At 44.7% G+C, this 22,733-nt stretch overlaps 1 protein-coding gene across 5 annotated transcripts in view; it reads right to left on the reverse strand.

The window, feature by feature from the left end:
• Window positions 1-22,733, reverse strand: part of map4k5 (mitogen-activated protein kinase kinase kinase kinase 5) — a 99,965-nt gene that overhangs the window by 14,928 nt on the left and 62,304 nt on the right. For all 5 annotated transcript variants that reach the window (XM_055862516.1, XM_055862519.1, XM_055862517.1 and 2 more), the window contains 4 exons: window positions 21,281-21,341; window positions 15,579-15,693; window positions 14,945-15,003; window positions 6,958-7,061 (listed from right to left, as the gene is read on the reverse strand). In XM_055862516.1, coding sequence (XP_055718491.1) covers window positions 6,958-7,061; window positions 14,945-15,003; window positions 15,579-15,693; window positions 21,281-21,341 — 339 coding nt within the window. The remainder of the gene's footprint in view (window positions 1-6,957; window positions 7,062-14,944; window positions 15,004-15,578; window positions 15,694-21,280; window positions 21,342-22,733) is intronic.

Below are 22,733 nucleotides of genomic sequence, written 5' to 3' on the forward strand. Positions count from 1 at the left end.
TCTGAGGGTCCAGATCAAAACTCCAAACCTACAACCTAATTTTGACCAAAATTAACAATAGAGATTACTGCTTCCAAGGTTTTATTTTCCCAAGCTATACGGAGGGTGCTCTAGCCAACAAACAGCAGAGACCTGAGGACACCATTCCAACCTGGAACTGAGCCAGATACAAATTCTATTAGCACTAAGGTGTGAAGTAAAAGGCCTTTGGGCCCAACAAGTGTCAGGAGTCTTTGAAGTGTCCTCTGAAGTCCCCTCCTGCTGTTCAGAGACCATTCACTGGCATTTTCTACAAGAAATCTGACTCCAGAAATAAAAGCTTCTCCCAAGTGGGTGTGACACCTACTCCCGTTGCCTGCTGCACTGCTGCTTGGATTCCACCTGTGATCTGTTCACCGTCTGCCCTGCAGGTACCCCCACCACACTCCCCTCTCTCTGTTCACTGTCTGCCCTGGCCTGTCTCCCCCTGTCTGGTGCAGGTAACCCCACCACACTCCCCTCTCTCTGTTCACTGTCCGCCCTGGCCTGTCTCCCCCTGTCTGGTGCAGGTAAACCCACCACACTCCCCCCTCTCTTTGTTCACTGTCTGCCCTGGCCTGTCTCCCCTGTCTGGTGCAGGTAACCCCACCACACTCCCCCCTCTCTCCCTGGTCTGTCTCCCCCTGTCTGGTACAGGTACCTCCACCACACTCCCCTCTCTCTCCCTGGCCTGTCTCCCCCTGTCTGGTGCAGGTGCCCCCACCACACTCCCCTCTCTCTCCCTGGCCTGTCTCCCCCTGTCTGGTACAGGTACCTCCACCACACTCCCCTCTCTCCCTGGCCTGTCTCCCCCTGTATGGTGCAGGTACCTCCACCACACTCCCCTTTCTCTCCCGAGGTTTCACTCACCTCCAGCACACAGGTACTGTTGGGGCGAGTGACTCTGAACTTATAATGGCTAGCCCCAAGTCGTTATATATATTATGTTTTGTTGTTGTGCATTTTGCTATTTGCCTCATAACTCCTGCATACTTTGTTGACTACAAACTTTCTTTACCCAAACGTGGGACAGAATATGTTTGCTCCCACACTCGGGACTCTGACTCTCTATTGGTTACACAGACTCTTGGCCTCCCATTCTGTTCTAATCACCTCTCGCTGGCTTTGTATTCATGTTACCTGATGAAATTGCTGTACAAATATGATCTTGTTGCCATCTGATGCACATTGAGATGTCATAAATCAACACTGAAGAACTCTCCCTGTCCTCTGCCGTGCCTTGATTTTGTTACTGTTGATGATATCTGGAAATGTGCATGTACACCCTGGCCCATCTACTGTTGCTAGCCCCAATTCTGACTTGTGCTCTGATATCTGTTGCACTGATTTCTGCTCTCGTAAAAGCCTGGGTTTTCTGCACGTCAACACTAGAAGCTTATTACCTAAAATGGATCAATTGAAAGTGTAGATTCACAGCTCCAATCCAGATGTGTTGGTCAGTACTGAGACGTGGTTAAGGAAGAGTGGAGGAACACCTTCAGTGATCGGTTGTCTCCACCAAGTCTGTCCCCAAACAATTTGATTTTCTGGTTATAAGCATTAAACTTTCAAATAGCTCTTTGTTGACTGTTGCTGGGTGCTAGCGTCCTCCATCAGCACCGGCCTGTACCCTAAGCTCTCTCCTGGCCCCTTACTCAAGTCTGAATTTGTCCTGCTAGGTGACATGCTTAAACCACCTGACCAAGTCCTAAAGCAATGGGACTCTCTAAATCTTTCTCAGAGTATCACCGATCCCACAAGGTATGACTCCAAACACCCAGAAAAGGCTACTCTCCTTGATGTTATCCTCACAATTAATCCTGATAGGTATCAGTCTGGTGTTTTCTGTAATGGCCTTAGTGATCACCGTTTTACAGCCTGTGTTTGTAATGGCTGCTCAGTGAAACGACAGGTCCTGATTTGTCATAGACGCTTGCTAAAAAACTTTTATGAGCAAGCCTGTCTCTGTCGAAACCGCTTGGACCTTCTTTTTTAGTATTTTCAGTGGTATTGTTAACTTCTCTAGGATAGGGGGCAGCATTTGGAATTTTGGATGAAAAGCGTGCCCAAATTAAACTGCCTCCTACTCAGGCCCAGAAGCTAAGACATGCATAGTATTAGTAGATTTGGATAGAAAACACTCTGGAGTTTCTAAAACTGTTTGAATCATGTCTGTGACTATAACAGAACTTATTTGGCAGGCGAAACCCTGAGGACAAACCATTGAGTTTTTATTTTATTTTTTAGGTCACTCTTTTCAATGGTATTTTATTGGGAATCCAGATTTCTAATCGACTTTCTTGCAGTTCCTATCGCTTCCACTGGATGTCAACAGTCTTTAGAAATTGGTTGAGGTTTTTCCTTTGAGAAATTAAGTAACACTGTTCAGAACGAGGCTCCAGTGAAGTGTACTCTTTGTAAGAGGCTCGCTACACTTTGTTTTCCTCCGGTATAGAACACAGTATATCCGGTCTTAAATTATATCGATTATTTACGTAAAAAAATACCTAAAGTTGTATTAGGAAGTAGTTTGAAATGTTTGGACAAATCTTACAGGTAACTTTTGTAGTTATGTTGCGCGAGTTGGAACCGGTGTTTTTTGGGATCAAACGTGGCAAATAAATGGACATTTTGGATATATAGACGGAATTAATCAAACAAAAGGACCATTTGTGATGTTTATGGGACATATTGGAGTGCCAACAGAAGAAGCTCGTCAAAGGTAAGGCATGAATTATATCTTTATTTCTGTGTTTTGTGTCGCGCCTGGAGGGTTGAAATATGATGGTCTGTGTTTGCTTGGGCGCTATCCTCAGATAATAGCATCAGTTGCTTTCGCCGTAAAGCATTTCTGAAATCTGACACGTTGGCTGGATTCACAACAAGTGTAGCTTTAATTTGGTATATTGCATGTGTGATTTCATGAAAATAAATTTTTTATAGTAATTTATTTGAATTTGGCGCTCTGCATTTTCACTGGATGCTAGCGTCCCACATATCCCAGAGAGGTTAACAAACACGCCCCCATAAAGAAAATAAGAATTAAAAACAGGTTCAGCCCCTGGTTCGACCATGATCTTGCCGGGTTACTCCACATAAAGAATTGCATTTGGCGAAAGGCTCGGCACGCGCATACTCAGGCTGACTGGCTATCGTTCAGGCAAATGAGAAGTGCACTCAGGCTATCCGGAAGGCCAAAGTTAGTAACTTTAAGGAGCAGTTCTCTCTCTGTGGGTCTAACCCCAAGAAGTTCTGGGAAACGGTTAAAGACCTGGAGAATAAACCCCCCTCATCACAGCTGCTTATGTCCCTTAATGTTGATGTGGTTGTTACTGACACACAGGAGTGGCTTCGGGACAAGTCTGAATGTCCTTGAGTGGCCCAGCCAGAGCCCGGACTTGAACCCGATCGAACATCTCTGGAGAGACTTGAAAATAGCTGTGCAGCGACTCTCCACATCCAACCTGACAGAGCTTGAGAGGATCTGCAGAGAAGAATGGGAGAAACTCCCCAAATACAGGTGTGCCAAGCTTGTAACGTCAAACCCAAGAAGATGAGGCCGTAATCGCTGCCAAAGGTACTTCAACAAAGTACTGAGTAAAGGGTCTGAATACTTATGTGAAAACAGTTAATTTTTTATTTTTAATACATTTGCAAAAATGTCTAAAAGCCTATTTTTGCTCTGTCATTATGGGGTATAGTGTAGATTGATAAGGAAAAAAAACAAAATGTAGAAGAAGTCAAAGGGTCTGAATACTTTCCGAATGCACTGTATTTAGAAGAAATCAATTAAAGGTTGTAGTTTGGTTCTTCATCAAATATTTGTCAGCCATCAAATATTATTTGGTTTTCTGAGAGGTATTCAAAATATTTGAAAGTATTATTTGGTTTTCTGAGACCTGTATTTGAATATCAAAGAAAAAAGGTTAACTTTTACAATGCCCTCCACTAATATTGGCAACCTTGGTAAATATTAGCAAAAAGGGCTGTGCAAAAAATGTCTTTGCTGTTGGTCTTTCATTGAAAATATTCACAAAAATCCAACCTTTAATGGAAGTAAAATTATTGAAAGAAATTGGAAATAAATATTTTTCTCCAAAACGTGTGCCACAATTATTGGCACCCCTAGAAATTCTGATTAGTAAAACCAAACTTTAGTATATTCCCATTCATATGTTATGTTTAAGTTCACCTGAGTGATTAGGAACACTTAAGTGGTAAGCCATGACTTCCTGTTTCACTGGGGCATAAAAATGAGGTGACACACAGGCCAAGTTCCCATAGTCATCCATCACTATGGGAAAGACCCGAGAATACAGTAATGATGTGCGACAAAAGGTTGTTGAGCTGCAAAAATCAGGAAATGGCTAAAATAAATAGCTCAATGGTTGAAAATGCACATTTCTACTATCAGGGCAATAATTAAGATGTTTAAAGCAACAAGAGATGTTGACAATCAGCCTGGAAGAGGATGTGTGTCTATATTGCCCCCTCGCACAGTGAGGAGGATGGTTCGAGTGACCAAAAACATCTTCAAAGATCACAGCTGGAGAATTGCAGACGTTAGGGTTGGCTCAGAAGGGTTGGGAGGGTTGCCATTAAAAAGCCTTTGCTGTCAACAAACTCAAGCGCCTACAGTTTGCCAAACGTTACTGGAACTTTCAATGGGACCGGGTTCTATGGTCACATGGTGGCTCTTTGATGTTGTGGGTCTGTTTTTCTTCCAACGGCCCTGGACAACTTGTTAAGATTCATGGTATCATGGACTCCAAGTAACAGCAGATATTAAATCAAAACCTGACCGCCTCTGCTAGGAAGCTTAAACTGGGCCGTGGTTGGATCTTCCAGCAGGACAATGATCCAAAGCACACCTCAAAATCAACACGAAAATGGTTCACTGACCACAGAATCAAGGTTTTGCTTTGGCCATCCCAGTCCCCTGACCTAAACCCAATAGAAAACCTGTGGGATGAGCTGAAGAGGAGAGTCTACAAGCGTAGACCTCGGAATCTAAAGCATCTGGAGAGATTCCGTACGGAGGAATGGTCTCAGATCCCTTGCCATGTGTTCTCCAACCGCATTACGCATTACAGGTGAAGACTCAGAGCTGTTATCTTGGCAAAGGGAGGTTGCACAAAGTATTGCTTCTACACCTGCATTGCTTGCTGTTTGGGGTTTTAGGCTGGGTTTCTGTACAGCACTTTGAGATATCAGCTGATGGAAGAAGGGCTTTATAAATAAATGTGATTTGAATTTGATATTGAATGAAAGGGTGCCAATAATTGTGCCACACATTTGAGAAAAATATGTTCTTTTCTTTTCAATTATTTTACTTCAATTAAAAGGTTACATTTTTGTGAATATTTTAAATGAAAAACCAAGTAGATAAACATTAAAGGATGCCAATATTAGTGGAGGGTACTGTAGTTTTAACTAAACTCTATTCGACTACCTTGAGAATTTGAAAACTATTTTCTGCCCAGGTCTGATTTACTGGAACCTTTTCCACCTGGTGGGACCATTTAACTACAGGCGGGACCATTAAACTACAGGCGGGACCATTAAACTACAGGCGGGACCATTAAACTACAGGCGGGACCATTAAACTACAGGCGGGACCATTAAACTACAGGCGGGACCATTAAACTACAGGCGGGACCATTTAACTACCGGCGGGACCATTTAACTACCGGCGGGACCATTTAACTACCGGCGGGACCATTTAACTACCGGCGGGCCCATTTAACTACCGGCGGGCCCATTTAACTACCGGCGGGCCCATTTAACTACCGGCGGGCCCATTTAACTACCGGCGGGCCCATTTAACTACCGGCGGGCCCATTTAACTACCGGCGGGCCCATTAAACTACCGGCGGGCCCATTTAACTACCGGCGGGACCATTTAACTACCGGCGGGACCATTTAACTACCGGCGGGACCATTTAACTACAGGCGGGACCATTTAACTACAGGCGGGACCATTTAACTACAGGCGGGACCATTTAACTACAGGCGGGACCATTTAACTACAGGCGGGACCATTTAACTACAGGCGGGACCATTTAACTACAGGCGGGACCATTTAACTACAGGCGGGACCATTTAACTACAGGCGGGACCATTTAACTACAGGCGGGACCATTTAACTACAGGCGGGACCATTTAACTACAGGCGGGACCATTTAACTACAGGCGGGACCATTTAACTACAGGCGGGACCATTTAACTACAGGCGGGACCATTTAACTACAGGCGGGACCATTTAACTACAGGCGGGACCATTTAACTACAGGCGGGACCATTTAACTACAGGCGGGACCATTTAACTACAGGCGGGACCATTTAACTACAGGCGGGACCATTTAACTACAGGCGGGACCATTTAACTACAGGCGGGACCATTTAACTACAGGCGGGACCATTTAACTACAGGCGGGACCATTTAACTACAGGCGGGACCATTTAACTACAGGCGGGACCATTTAACTACAGGCGGGACCATTTAACTACAGGCGGGACCATTTAACTACAGGCGGGACCATATAACTACAGGCGGGACCATATAACTACAGGCGGGACCATATAACTACAGGCGGGACCATATAACTACAGGCGGGACCATATAACTACAGGCGGGACCATATAACTACAGGCGGGACCATATAACTACAGGCGGGACCATTTAACTACAGGCGGGACCATTTAACTACAGGCGGGACCATTTAACTACAGGCGGGACCATTTAACTACAGGCGGGACCATATAACTACAGGCGGGACCATATAACTACAGGCGGGACCATTTAACTACAGGCGGGACCATTTAACTACAGGCGGGACCATTTAACTACCGGCGGGACTATTTAACTACCGGCGGGACCATTTAACTACAGGTGGGACCATTAAACTACAGGTGGGTCAGACTAGATGAGGGACTGACCTTGATGAGCATGAACCTCTGCATAGGCTCGTACCACTGTAGCAGGACTATCCCAGACTGCAGCGCTCCACACAGGTACTTATGGCCCGTATAGGGGTTCCTCACTGTGAAGAGAGGAGAGAGATTTGTGATTACTGTAAATAATGCATGCACTCAATACACGGTAAGTTACTTTAAATCACAGTTTCTGCTAAGTGGCATATATACCGAGTAGACAAAACATTAAGAACACCTGCTCTTTCCATGACAGACTGACCAGGTGAATCCAGGTGAAAGCTATGATCCCTTATTGATGTCACCTGTTAAATCCACTTCAATCAGTGTAGATGAAGGGGAGGAGGCAGGTTAAAGAAGGATTTTTAAGCCTTGAGACAATTGAGAAATGGATTGTGTATGTGTGCCTTTCAGAGACAAGACAAAATATTAAAGTGCCTTTGAACAAACAGGGCATGGTAGGTGCCAGGCGCGCCGGTTTGTGTCAAGAACTGCAACGCTGCTGGGTTTTATCACACTCAATAGTTCCTCATGTGTATCAAGAACAGTCCACTACCCAAAGGACATCCAGCCAACCTGACAACTGTGAGAAGCATTGGAGTCAACATGGGCCAGCATCCCTGTGGAACGCTTTCGACACCTTGTAGAGTCCATGCCCCGATGAATTGAGGCTGTTCTGAGGACGCAACTCAATATTAGGAAGGTGTTCTTAATGTTTTGTACACTCAGTGTATACAGTGGCAAGAAAAAGTATGTGAACCCTTTGGAATTACCTGAATTTCTGCATAAATTGGTCTTAAAATTTGATCTGATCTTCATCTTAGTCACAACAATAGACAAACACAGTGTGCTAAAACTAATAACACACAAATTATTGTATTTTTCTTGTCTATATTGAATAGATAATTTAAACATTCACAGTGCAGGGTTAGAAAAAGTATGTGAGCGCCTAGGCTAATGACTCTCCAAAAGCTAATTGGAGTCAGGAGTCAGATAACCTGGAGTACAATCAGTGAGACGAGATTGGAGATGTTGGTTAGAGCTGCCTTGCCCTATAAAAAAACACTCACAAAAGTTTGGTATTCACAAGAATCATTGCCTGATGTGAACCATACTTCGAACAAAAGAGATCTCAGAAGACCTTAGCTGAAGAATTGTTGACTTGCATAAAGCTGGAAAGGGTTACAAAAGTATCTCTAAAAGCCTTGATGTTCATCAGTCCACTGTAAGACAGATTGTCTATAAATGGAGAAAGTTCAGCACTGTTGCTACTCTCCCTAGGAGTGGCCGTCCTGCAAACATGACTGCAAGAGCACAGTGCAGAATGCTCAATGAGGTTAAGAAGAATCCTAGAGTGTCAGCTAAAGACTTACGGAAATCTCTGGAACATGCTAACATCTCTGCTAACGAGCCTACGATACGTAAAACGCTAAACAAGAATGGTGTTCATGGGAGGACACCACGGAAGAAGCCACTGCTGTCCAAAAAAAACCATTCAGTCTGAAGTTTGCAAAAGAGCACCTGGATGTTCCACAGCGAAACTGGCAAAATATTCTGTGGACAGATGAAACTAAAGTTGTGTTGTTTGGAAGGAACACAACAGTTGAAGTCGGAAGTTTACATACACCTTAGCCAACTACATTTAAACTCAGATTTTCACAGTTCCTGACATTTAATCATAGTAAAAAATGTCTTAGGTCAGTAGGATCACCACTTCATTCTAAGAATATGAAATGTCAGAATAATAGTAGAGAGAATGATTTATTTCAGCTTTTATTTCTTTCATCACATTCCCAGTGGGTCAGAAGTTTACATACACTCAATTAGTATTTGGTGGCATTGCCTTTAAATTGTTTAACTTGGGTCAAATGCTTCCCACAATAAGTTGTGAATTTTGACCCATTCCTCCTGACAGAGACAGAGCTGGTGTAACTGAGTCATGTTTGTAGGCCTCCTTGATCGCACACACTTTTTTAGTTCTGCCCACAAATGTACTATAGAATTGAGATCAGGACTGTGTGATGGCCACTCCAATACCTTGACTTTGTTGTCCTTAAGCCATTTTGCCACAACTTTGGAAGTATGCGTGGGGTCATTGTCCATTTGGAAGACCCATTTGTGACCAAGCTTTAACTTCCTAACTGATGTCTTGAGATGTTGCTTCAATATATCCACATCATTTTCCTCTTTCCTCATGATGCCATCTATTTTGTGAAGTGCACCAGTCCATCCTGCAACAAAGCACCCCCACAACATGATGCTGCCACCCCCTGTGCTTCACGGTTGGGATGGTGTTCTTCGGCTTGCAAGCCTCCCCCTTTTTCCTCCAAACAGAACGATGGTCATTATGGCCAAACAGTTCTATTTTTGTTTCATCAGAACAGAAAAGTACAATCTTTGTCCCCATGTGCAGTTGCAAACCGTAGTCTGGCTTTTTTATGGCGGTTTTGGAGCAGTGGCTTCTTCCTTGCTGAGCGGCCTTTCAAGTTATGTCGATATAGGACTCGTTTTACTGTGGATATAGATACTTTTGTACCTGTTTCCTCCAGCATCTTCACTAGGTCCTTTGCTGTTGTTCTGGGATTGATTTGCTCTTTTCGCACCAAAGTACGCTCATCTCCAGGAGACAGAACGCGTCTCCTTCCTGAGCGGTATGACGGCTGCGTGGTCCCGTGGTGTTTATACTTCCGTACTATTGTTTGTACAGATGAATGTGGTACCTTCAGGCGTTTGGAAATTGCTCCCAAGGATGAACCAGACTTGTGGAGGTCTACAATTGTTTTTCTGAGGTCTTGGCTGATTTCTTTTGATTTTGATTTTCCCATGATGTCAAGCAAAGAGGCACTGAGTTTGAAGGTAGGCCTTGAAATACATCCACAGGTACAACTCCAACTCAAATTATGTCAATTAGCCTATCAGAAGCCATGACATCTTTCTAAAGCCATGACAATTTTCTGGAATTTTTCAAGCTGTTTAAAAGGCACAGTCAACTTAGTGTATGTAAACTTCTGACCCACTGGAATTGTGATACAGTGAATTATAAGTGAAATAATCTGTCTGTAAACAATTGTTGAACAAATTACTTGTGTCATGCACAAAGTAGATGTCGTAACACACTTGCCAAAACTATAGTTTGTTAACAAGAAATTTGTGGAGTGGTTGAAAAACAAGTTTCAATGACTCCAGCCGAAGTGTAGGTAAACTTCCGACTTCAACACTATGTGTGGTGAAAAAAAGGCACAGCACACCAACATCAAAACCTCATCCCAACTGTAAGGTATGGTGGAGGGAGCATCATGACTTGGGGCTGCTTTGCTGCCTCAGGGCCTGGATAGCTTGCTATCATCCACGGAAAAATGAGTTCCCAAGTTTATCAAGACAATTTGCAGGAGAATGTAAGGTTATCTGTCCGCCAATTGAAGCTCAACAGAAGTTGAGTGACGCAACAGGACACCAACTCAAAACACATTAGTAAATCAACAACAGAATGGCTTCAACAGAAGAAAATACACCTTCTGGAGTGGCCCAGTCAGAGTCCTGACCTCAACCCGATTTAAAATGCTGTGGCATGACCTCGAGACCGGTTCACACCAGACATGCTAAGAATATTGCTGAACTGAAACAGTTTTGTAAAGATGAATGGTTCAATTCCTCCTGACCGTTGTTACAGGTCTGATCCACAACTACAGAAAACGTTTGGTTGAGGTTATTGCTGCCAAAGGAGGGTCAACCAGTTATTAAATCCAAGGGTTCACATACTTTTTCCCACCCTGCACTGTGAATGTTTACACGGTGTGTTCAATAAAGACCTGAAAACGTATAGTTGTTTGTGTGTTATTAGTTTAAGCAGACTGTGTTTGGCTATTGTAGTGACCAAGATGAAGATCAGACGAAATGTTATGACCAATGTATGCAGAAATCCAGGCAATTCCAAAAGGGATTCTTGCCACTGTATAATTATAAAAGACAAAGGGACACGGTAGGTCAGAGGATAGGAGAGGTAACAGCATGGGTTCTCTCACTTTTAATAAGACGGGGAGTTTCTGGTCTAAACTGACCACAGGTAACAAGAACAAGTGGTTGAGGGGGTACAGCTGCCCTAGGAACTAGACAGTGTTTGAGGGGTACAGCTGCTCTAGGAACTAGTGGTTGAGGGGTACAGCTGCTCTAGGAACTAGTGATTGAGGGGTACAGCTGCTCTAGGAACTAGACAGTGGTTGAGGGGGTACAGCTGCTCTAGGAACTAGTGGTTGAGGGGGTACAGCTGCTCTAGGAACTAGTGATTGAGGGGTACAGCTGCTCTATGAACTAGTGGTTGAGGGGTACAGTTGCTCTAGGAACTAGTGGTTGAGGGGTACAGCTGCTCTAGGAACTAGACAGTGGTTGAGGGGTACAGCTGCTCTAGGAACTAGACAGTGGTTGAGGGATACAGCTGCTCTAGGAACTAGTGGTTGAGGGGTACAGCTGCTCTGGGAACTAGACAGTGGTTGAGGGGTACAGCTGCTCTGGGAACTAGACAGTGGTTGAGGGGTACAGCTGCTCTAGGAACTAGTGGTTGAGGGGTACAGCTGCTCTAGGAACTAGACAGTGGTTGAGGGGTACAGCTGCTCTAGGAACTAGTGGTTGAGGGGTACAGCTGCTTTATGAACTAGTGGTTGAGAAGTACAGCTGCTCTAGGAACTAGACAGTGGTTGAGGGGTACAGCTGCTCTAGGAACTAGTGGTTGAGGGGTACAGCTGCTCTAGGAACTAGTGGTTGAGGGGTACAGCTGCTCTAGGAACTAGACAGTGGTTGAGGGGTACAGCTGCTCTAGGAACTAGACAGTGGTTGAGGGGTACAGCTGCTCTAGGAACTAGTGGTTGAGGGGTACAGCTGCTCTGGGAACTAGACAGTGGTTGAGGGGTACAGCTGCTCTGGGAACTAGACAGTGGTTGAGGGGTACAGCTGCTCTAGGAACTAGTGGTTGAGGGGGTACAGCTGCTCTAGGAACTAGTGATTGAGGGGTACAGCTGCTCTAGGAACTAGACAGTGGTTGAGGGGTACAGCTGCTCTATGAACTAGTGGTTGAGGGGTACAGCTGCTCTAGGAACTAGTGGTTGAGGGGTACAGTTGCTCTATGAACTAGTGGTTGAGGGGTACAGTTGCTCTATGAACTAGTGGTTGAGGGGTACAGTTGCTCTAGGAACTAGTGGTTGAGGGGTACAGCTGCTCTAGGAACTAGTGGTTGAGGGGTACAGCTGCTCTAGGAACTAGACAGTGGTTGAGGGATACAGCTGCTCTAGGAACTAGTGGTTGAGGGGTACAGCTGCTCTGGGAACTAGACAGTGGTTGAGGGGTACAGCTGCTCTGGGAACTAGACAGTGGTTGAGGGGTACAGCTGCTCTAGGAACTAGTGGTTGAGGGGTACAGCTGCTCTAGGAACTAGACAGTGGTTGAGGGGTACAGCTGCTCTAGGAACTAGTGGTTGAGGGGTACAGCTGCTCTGGGAACTAGACAGTGGTTGAGGGGTACAGCTGCTCTAAGAACTAGACAGTGGTTGAGGGGTACAGCTGCTCTAGGAACTAGACAGTGGTTGAGGGGTACAGCTGCTCTAGGAACTAGACAGTGGTTGAGGGGTACAGCTGCTCTAGGAACTAGACAGTGGTTGAGGGGTACAGCTGCTCTAGGAACTAGACAGTGGTTGAGGGGTACAGCTGCTCTAGGAACTAGTGGTTGAGGGGTACAGCTGCTCTAGGAACTAGACAGTGGTTGAGGGGTACAGCTGCTCTAGGAACTAGTGGTTGAGGGGTACAGCTGCTTTATGAACTAGTGGTTGAGAAGTACAGCTGCTCTAGGAACTAGACAGTGGTTGAGGGGTACAGCTGCTCTAGGAACTAGTGGTTGAGGGGTACAGCTGCTCTAGGAACTAGTGGTTGAGGGGTACAGCTGCTCTAGGAACTAGACAGTGGTTGAGGGGTACAGCTGCTCTAGGAACTAGACAGTGGTTGAGGGGTACAGCTGCTCTAGGAACTAGTGGTTGAGGGGTACAGCTGCTCTGGGAACTAGACAGTGGTTGAGGGGGTACAGCTGCTCTAGGAACTAGTGGTTGAGGGGTACAGCTGCTCTGGGAACTAGACAGTGGTTGAGGGGTACAGCTGCTCTGGGAACTAGACAGTGGTTGAGGGGTACAGCTGCTCTAGGAACTAGTGGTTGAGGGGGTACAGCTGCTCTAGGAACTAGTGATTGAGGGGTACAGCTGCTCTAGGAACTAGACAGTGGTTGAGGGGTACAGCTGCTCTAGGAACTAGTGGTTGAGGGGTACAGCTGCTCTAGGAACTAGTGGTTGAGGGGTACAGCTGCTCTAGGAACTAGTGGTTGAGGGGTACAGCTGCTCTAGGAACTAGACAGTGGTTGAGGGGTACAGCTGCTCTAGGAACTAGACAGTGGTTGAGGGGTACAGCTGCTCTAGGAACTAGACAGTGGTTGAGGGGTACAGCTGCTCTAGGAACTAGTGGTTGAGGGGGTACAGCTGCTCTGGGAACTAGACAGTGGTTGAGGGGTACAGCTGCTCTAGGAACTAGACAGTGGTTGAGGGGTACAGCTGCTCTAGGAACTAGTGGTTGAGGGGGTACAGCTGCTCTGGGAACTAGACAGTGGTTGAGGGGTACAGCTGCTCTAGGAACTAGACAGTGGTTGAGGGGGTACAGCTGCTCTAGGAACTAGACAGTGGTTGAGGGGGTACAGCTGCTCTAGGAACTAGTGGTTGAGGGGTACAGCTGCTCTAGGAACTAGACAGTGGTTGAGGGGTACAGCTGCTCTAGGAACTAGTGGTTGAGGGGTACAGCTGCTCTAGGAACTAGACAGTGGTTGAGGGGGTACAGCTGCTCTAGGAACTAGACAGTGGTTGAGGGGTACAGCTGCTCTGGGAACTAGACAGTGGTTGAGGGGTACAGCTGCTCTAGGAACTAGACAGTGGTTGAGGGGGTACAGCTGCTCTAGGAACTAGTGGTTGAGGGGTACAGCTGCTCTAGGAACTAGACAGTGGTTGAGGGGGTACAGCTGCTCTAGGAACTAGTGGTTGAGGGGTACAGCTGCTCTAGGAACTAGACAGTGGTTGAGGGGTACAGCTGCTCTATGAACTAAACAGTGGTTGAGGGGTACAGCTGCTTTATGAACTAGTGGTTGAGGGGTACAGCTGCTCTAGGAACTAGTGGTTGAGGGGTACAGCTGCTCTAGGAACTAGTGGTTGAGGGGTACAGCTGCTCTAGGAACTAGTGGTTGAGGGGTACAGCTGCTCTAGGAACTAGTGGTTGAGGGGTACAGCTGCTTTATGAACTAGACAGTGGTTGAGGGGTACAGCTGCTCTAGGAACTAGTGGTTGAGGGGTACAGCTGCTCTAGGAACTAGACAGTGGTTGAGGGGTACAGCTGCTTTATGAACTAGTGGTTGAGGGGTACAGCTGCTCTAGGAACTAGTGGTTGAGGGGTACAGCTGCTCTAGGAACTAGTGGTTGAGGGGTACAGCTGCTCTAGGAACTAGTGGTTGAGGGGTACAGTTGCTCTAGGAACTAGTGGTTGAGGGGTACAGCTGCTCTAGGAACTAGACAGTGGTTGAGGGGTACAGCTGCTCTAGGAACTAGTGGTTGAGGGGTACAGCTGCTCTAGGAACTAGTGGTTCAGGGGTACAGCTGCTCTGGGAACTAGACAGTGGTTGAGGGGTACAGCTGCTCTAGGAACTAGTGGTTGAGGGGTACAGCTGCTCTAGGAACTAGACAGTGGTTGAGGGGTACAGCTGCTCTAGGAACTAGACAGTGGTTGAGGGGTACAGCTGCTCTAGGAACTAGTGGTTGAGGGGTACAGCTGCTCTAGGAACTAGTGGTTGGGGGGTACAGCTGCTCTAGGAACTAGTGGTTGAGGGGTACAGCTGCTCTAGGAACTAGTGGTTGAGGGGTACAGCTGCTTTATGAACTAGACAGTGGTTGAGGGGTACAGCTGCTCTAGTATAGTAAACGTACCAATGCAGCACTTGTGACAGCCCTTTGTGTCCGGGATCTTGGTTGTCAAGGCAAACCTCCTGCAGAGAGAAAACAGCCAGTCAGTCTAGATCAACACACAGTCAATATGGTGATTGGAGAGGGGTGTGGTGGACTGTAGAAATAGAATAACTAGACCGGGAACACCCCCCCAGACCACAGCAATTTGACTGTAGGCTCATGTCCGTTGTATTATTTCTATAATTTTAGTGGTGATCTGTAAGGTGAAGAGAATAGGTCTCTCTCTCTCACCAGGGATCCAATAGAATAGAACAGGTCCCTCTCTCTCACCAGGGATTCAATATAACAGGTCCCTCTCCCTCTCCAGGGATCCAATATAATAGGTCCCTCTCTCTCTCCAGGGATCCAATATAATAGGTCCCTCTCTCTCTCTAGGGATCTAATATAATAGGTCCCTCTCTCTCACCAGGGATCCAATATAATAGGTCCCTCTCTCTCACCAGGGATCCAATATAACAGGTCCCTCTCTCTCACCAGGGATCCAATATAACAGGTCCCTCTCTCTATCCAGGGATCCAATATAACAGGTCTCTCTCTCTCGTCGGGGATCCATTAAAACAAGTGAGTCAGAGGATGTAGTGTGTGCGTGTCTCACCTAGGTAAGATCTTGTCTGGGAAGCGGTGTGTCTGGAACTGAGAGGCGAGGCCAGGCTTCTTCAGCTGCTCAAACAGCCCAATCAGGTTGTGAGAGTACAGCTGGAAGGTCTTTCCTGTGATCACATATGAAACAAGTTAGCATCACAATATAGGAAGACTCATAAGTCCCAAATGGAACCTTTTCCCTATATAGTGCACTACTTAGTCCCAAATGGCACCCTATTCCCTACAGGGCTCTGGTCAAAAGTAGTGCACTACATGAGAAATAATGTGCCATTTAGGTCACAGACATGGTGTCCTTTCTGGGGTCACAGACATCTCTTACAGTATTACGACATCCCGTTATAGTGGAACAAACGAAAGACAACACTAAGATAGATTGAAGGATGGAAAGAGGATACACGGCAGAAACATGTTATTACAAGTGTAGATATATTCATCATCAACAGCAAATTCGTTTTAAAGGAGCCAGCGTTAAATGATATGGACTTTAACTTCTCTAGGGTAGGGGGCAGCATTCGGAATTTTGGATGAAAAGCATGCCCAAATTAAACTGCCTGCTTCTCGGGCCCAGAAGATATGATATGCATATAACTGGTAGATTTGGATAGAAAACACTCTAAAGTTTCCAAAACTGTTAAAATAGTGTCTGTGAGTATAACAGAACTGATTTGGCAGGCGAAAACCTGAGAAAAATCCATTTGGGATTATTTTTGTTTTGTTGGTTTTATAGTTTTCTATTCAATGCCATTACAGTATCCATTGACTTAGGACTCAAATTGCAGTTCCTATGCTTTCCACTAGATGTCAACAGTCTTTAGAAATTGTTTCAGGCTTGTATTCTGAAAAATGAGGAAGAGCAGTCAGAATGAGTGGACCTTAAAGTGTCACAGAGCTTTTTCATGCGCGAGACCGAGAGAGTGCATTCCTTGTTTACCTTTTACATTGACGACGTTATTGTCCGGTTGAAATATTATCGATTATTTAGGCTAAGAACAACCTGACGATTGAATATAAACATCGTTTGACATGTTTCTATGAACTTTACGGATACAATTTAGATTTTTTGTCTGCCTGCGAACAAAACTGAGGTTTTTGGATATAAAGAGACTTTATCGAACAAAAGGAACATGTATTGAGTAAATGAATGTCTGCTGAGTGCAACCATATGAAGATCATCAAATGTAAGCGATTAATTTTATCTCTATTTCTGACTTGTGCAACTCTTCTACTTGGCTGGTTACTGTGTGTAATGATTTGTCTGCTGGGCTATGTTCTCAAATAATCGTAAGGTATGCTTTCGCCGTAAAGCATTTTATAAAATCTGACACCGTGGTTGGATTCAAAAGAAGTTCATCTTTAAACCTATGTAAAATATGTTTTGTTTTCTGAATTTTTATAATGAGTATTTCTGTATTTGAATTTGGCGCCCAGCAGTTTCACTGGCTGTTGAAGAGGTGGGACGCTAACGTCTCACGTACCCAAGAGAGGTTAACCTTAACATAAAGGGCTGGGATCTGCTGGATGGGAGCTAGCTTGATGTTTAGATAGGGGTAAGGGTTACAAAATTCTGGGAACTTTCCCAAAATATCCAGGTTTTCCTGAAATCCTGGTTGGAGGATTCCTGGATTTCCTGCTTATCCCATTCTAATTCCAGGATTCTCCTAACTGGGATTTCTGGAAAACCTGGATATTTTGAGAAAGGTTTTTTGTTGTTATTTTTCACACCATTTTTATGATATCCAATTGCTAGTTATGACCTTGTCTCGTCGCTGCAACTCCCCAAAAGGCTCGGGAGAGGCGAAGGTCGAGACACGCGTCCTCCGAAAGATGACCTGCCGTGCCGGTCTGCTTCTTAACACACTACTCGATTAACCCGGAAGTCGCTGTGGCAATGTGACGGAGGAAACACCGTTTAACTGACGACCCAAAATCAGCTTGCAGATGCCTGGCTTTCCACAAGGAGTCGCTAGAGCGTGATGAGCAAAGGAAAGCCCCGCCGGTCAAACCCTCCCCTAACCCGGACGGTGGGATCGAACCCTAGGCTGTAGTGGCGCCTCAGCACTGCTATACCTTAGAATGCTGCGCCACTCAGGAGGCCAGAATTTTAATGGAATTTTGCAACTCTAGTTATGGGTAATATACAATACAGGGTTGTAACTGTGACGCTGATGATAGTGATTACCTTCTGATGAAGCCGGTTAGTAGAATACCAAAAATCAAGCCAGACCAGAGAAGAGAGCAGAGGAGAGGTGAGAAGGAGGGACAGAGTCCAAGAAATCATAGATTACATTTACTCTGAGCCGAGGCATAGGCCTAGTTTAACTTTATGGTAAGATACACAACAGTACAATTACGTTTACCCAGTAATAATTTACAATAAGTAAGAAATGCTTACTTTCACTTTCTTACAACAGAGCGGCGTGTAGAGAAATTCAACAGTGGTTAAAACACAGATATACCAAACATGGTACAAATTAGAGGCCTTCACGGGTCCATAAAATAAATGAACCTGGGGGCCCAATATGGCCCAATAGGCCCAATATGCATAATTATAATAAAATGTTTTATAGAGAGACCCCGTTCCCAACGGACAACGAGGCCCGTTCCGTATAGACCAGGTCGGATCCAGAGGCGATGTGAGAGAGATGTGAGGGGAAAAAAAATCAATTTTTAAGCTACTTTATTAACCGGAGCTGATAAAGTGGGATGGAGGAGGTAGAAAGTGGTGAAGCTCTCGGTAGGGTTGTGCTGTGTGTGTTTAAGCTACTGTGAGTGTTTAAGCTACTGTGAGTGTTTAAGCTACTGTGAGTGTTTAAGCTACTGTGAGTGTTTAAGCTACTGTGAGTGTTTAAGCTACTGTGCGTGTTTAAGCTACTGTGAGTGTTTAAGCTACTGTGAGTGTTTAAGCTACTGTGAGTGTTTAAGCTACTGTGAGTGTTTAAGCTACTGTGAGTGTTTAAGCTACTGTGAGTGTGAGCAAGTGACACGAGGAACAGGGGAGGGAGGGAGAAACAGCAAACAACCAAGCCGAATCACACTATAGCTTCCATAGCTAGGTTATTTATCATAAAATATGATGACGTAGTAGTACCTGTCTTGGCTGTATCAAACTGGGAGAAGCTAGTTAAGCTAACTAGCTAGCTAGGCTAATTGAGGTTGCATGTGCTTTCTGGTCCGACACAGTTACTAACAACTACAACTCCATTCAGAATATAAAGTAGCAGACTACCTGTTGGCTCTTGGTCGTTGTAGCCTAACTTTTAATTCCATCTTCCATTGATTAGATATCTCCTAACTTTTGCCCCACACGGAGGCTCTATGACTGTAGTCTATTGGTTTATGATTGACCAAGAAAACATTACCACGCGCCACTCTGGTGAAACGCAAGAGTAGCGGCATAAATTACACATACCCGTGAGAAACAGATCCGATCCAGACCAGTGATATTATTTACAATTCTGTATCCGGACCCGCTCGGGTACCGGATCGGGTCTCGGGTACAGGTGGATGCGTGAAGACCTCTAGTACAGATGAGCTATATACATTGGGACATGCATAAACTAACTACAGTTTGAGTCTTTCTCAGAGAAAATGGTTCAATTCTACTTTCAGGTCTTACACTATATATACACAAAAGTATGGGGACACCCCTTCAAATTAGTGGATTCGGCCATTTCAGCCACAATCGTTGCTGACAAGTGAATAAAAATCGAGCACACAGCCATGCAATCTCCATAGACAAACATTGGCAGTAGAATGCCCTTATTTTTTTAAATATTATTTTTTAACTTTATTTAACTAGGCAAGTCAGTTAAGAACAAATTCTTATTTTCAATGACGGCCTAGGAACAGTGGGTTAAACTGCCTTGTTCAGGGGCAGAACGACAGATTTGTACCTTGTCAGCTCGGGGATTTGAACTTGCAAACTTTCGGTTACTGACCTAACGCTCTAACCACTAGGCTACGCTGCCGTAGAGCTCAGTGACTTTGAAGAGCTCAGTGACTTTGAAGAGCTCAGTGACTTTGAAGAGCTCAGTGACTTTGAAGAGCTCAGTGACTTTGAAGAGCTCAGTGACTTTGAAGAGCTCAGTGACTTTCAACGTGGCACCGTCATAGGATGCCACCTTTCCAACAAGTCAGTTCGTAAAATTTGTGCCCTTTAGAGCTGCCCTGGTCAACTGTAAGTGATGTTATTGTGAAGTGGAAACGTCTAGGAGCAACAACGGCTCAGCCGCAAAGTGGTAGGCCACACAAGCTCTCAGAACGGTAACGCTGAAGTGCGTAAAAATTTAATCTGTCCTCGGTTGCAACACTCACTACCAAGTTCCAAACTGCCTCTGGAAGCAACATCCGTACAAGAAATTTGTCGGGGAGCTTCATGAAATGGGTTTCCATGGCCGAGCAGCCACACACAAGCGTAAGATCACCATGCGCAATGCCAAGCTTCGGCTGGAGTGGTGTAAAGCTCGCCACCATTTGGTGTCTTAAGCAGTGGAAACGCGTTCTCTGGAGTGATGAATCACGCTTCTCCATCTGGCAGGCCAACGAACTAATCTGGGTTTGGCGGATGCCAGGAGAATGGTACCTGGCCCAATGCAGTGCCCTACTGTAAAGTTTGGTGGTGGAGGAATAATGGTCTGGGGCTGTTTTTCATGGTTCGAGCTAGGCCCCTTAGTTCCAGTGAAGGGAAATCTTAACGATACAGCATACAATGTCATTCTAGAAGATTCTGTGCATCTAACTTTGTGGCAACAGTTTGGGGAAGTCCCTTTCCTGTTTCAGCATGACAATGTCCCCGTGCATAAAGCGAGATCCATACAGAAATGGTTTGTTGAGATTGGTGTGGAGGAACTTGACTGGGCTGCACAGAACTCAATCCCATCGAACACCTTTGGCAAGAATAGGAACCAGGCCTAATCGCCCAAACATCAGTACCCGACCTCACTAATGCTCTTGTGGCTGAATGGAAGTAAGTCCCCTCAGCAATGTTCCAACATCTAGTGGAAAGTCTTCCCAGAAGAGTGGAGGCTGTTATAGCAGCAAAGAGGGGACCAACTCCATATTAAAATGACCATGATTTTGGAATGAGATGTTAAGACGAGTAGGTGTCCACATACTTTTGGTCATGAGGTGTATCATCTGTCCACAACTATCTACATTGCTACTGTAACCAGGAGTCTTTACAACCACTGGTCAATACAAAACGCCATATTTATTCCACACACTAGTAGGCCATAAAGACAGGAATCACAATAAAATGCAGTCAAGCTCTTCTTATAAGGGTTTTCATCAAAAAGCTTCTACTTCTGGTCTCTAGATAGCTATGAGGTGATTATATTTACAGCATGGTGTGTAGATACCAGGTAAGGGAATTGTTCCTGTAGAATAGTTATGAGGTAATGGTATTTCCAGTCAGATAACAGCAAAACAAAGCAGCAGGTTATCATAGCTTGATACCGCCTCTCAGACTGCAGCAGGTTGTCGTGGTACCTGTACCTGTCCTACTGACTCACCTGACAGAGACATCAGGTTGTCATGATACCTGTCCTACTGACTCACCTGACAGAGACATCAGGTTGTCATGATACCTGTCCTACTGACTCACCTGACAGAGACATCAGGTTGTCATGATACCTGTCCTACTGACTCACCTGACAGAGACATCAGGTTGTCATGATACCTGTCCTACTGACTCACCTGACAGAGACATCAGGTTGTTGTTGATGATGTAGAGCCAGGTACACTTCCTGGGGAACAGCTAGAAGGGGAACATAACACAATAAAGGACATTCAATACTCACTGTTGAAATAGAACAATTCGGCAGTAGACAGCACAATATTTCATGGATTCAGACCTACAGTAACTAAGACTAAGCCTTTAAGACGAGGTAAAAATGAGCGTAGACATGTTTATAGCTATATTTATTAAGGATGGGCATCTTTCCCTTTCAAGACGATTCGTATCTAGCTCGATACTTGGGCTCCGATACGATACAGGAACGATACGTTTTAGTTTGAAACGTCAGTTACAAAAATAGCTATGACCACAGCCAAAGAATATATAGCGAAACTTTGTCTTTCACCTCCATTTCCTAAATCAGATGGTTTTGACCAGTTTTTTCACAGAGTGATCTTCTCTTCGGCCATACAGTGTACACCTCACCAAAAGTAATCGCTGTCCTCGTTATGAAATGATCAACTTTTACCCTGTATATCTAAAAGATGACCATATATATATACACCGAGTATAGAAAACATCTGGAACACCTGCTCTTTCCATGACAGACCGAGCAGGTGCATCCAGGTGAAAGCAACGATCCCTTATTGATGTCACTTGTTAAATCCACTTCTATCAGTATAGATGAAGGAGAAGAGACAGGTTCAAGATGGATTTTTAAGCCTTGTGACACAATTGAGAATGTGTGCCCATTCAGATGGTGAATGGGCAAGACAAAATATTGAAGTGCCTTTGAACGGGTTACGGTAGTAGGTGCCCGGCGTACCGGTTTGTGTCAAGAACTGCAACGTAGTGGTGGAAAAAGTACAACAGTTTAAAAAAGATACCTTAATACAAAATGACTCAAGTAAAAAGTGAAAGTCACCCAGTAAAATACTACTTGAGTAAAAGTCTAAAAGTATTTGGTTTTTATATATACTTATCAAAAGTAAATGGAATTGATAAAATGTACTTAAGTATCAAAAGTAAAAAATATAAAAAATTCCTTATATTAATTAAGCAAACCAGACGGTACAATTTGATGTATATTAAAAAAAAAAAAAAAAAAAAAGTTTACTATTGACAGATAGCCAGGGGCACACTCCAACATAATTTACAAAAAGTATTTTTTACTTAAGTACTTTTCACCACTGCTGCAAATTACATACACTACTGTTCAAAAGTTTGGGGTCACTTAGAAATGTCATAGTTTTTGAAAAAACACTTTTTTCTTTTGTCCATTAAAATAACTTCAAATTGATCAGCAATACAGTGTAGGCATTGTTAATGTTGTAAATGATTTCTAAGTGACCCCAAACGGTCGTGTAGGTTGTCACCCAACTAACAAAAGCCTAATATCACCCTAGCCATTTTAGCATTTCAATGCTAAAGGCGGCGTGCAGATGTGCAAGACCAGGAACGGGGCAGTCCAAC

Source organism: Salvelinus fontinalis, chromosome 15, assembly GCF_029448725.1.
Source record: "Salvelinus fontinalis isolate EN_2023a chromosome 15, ASM2944872v1, whole genome shotgun sequence".
NCBI classification, from domain to species: domain Eukaryota; kingdom Metazoa; phylum Chordata; class Actinopteri; order Salmoniformes; family Salmonidae; genus Salvelinus; species Salvelinus fontinalis.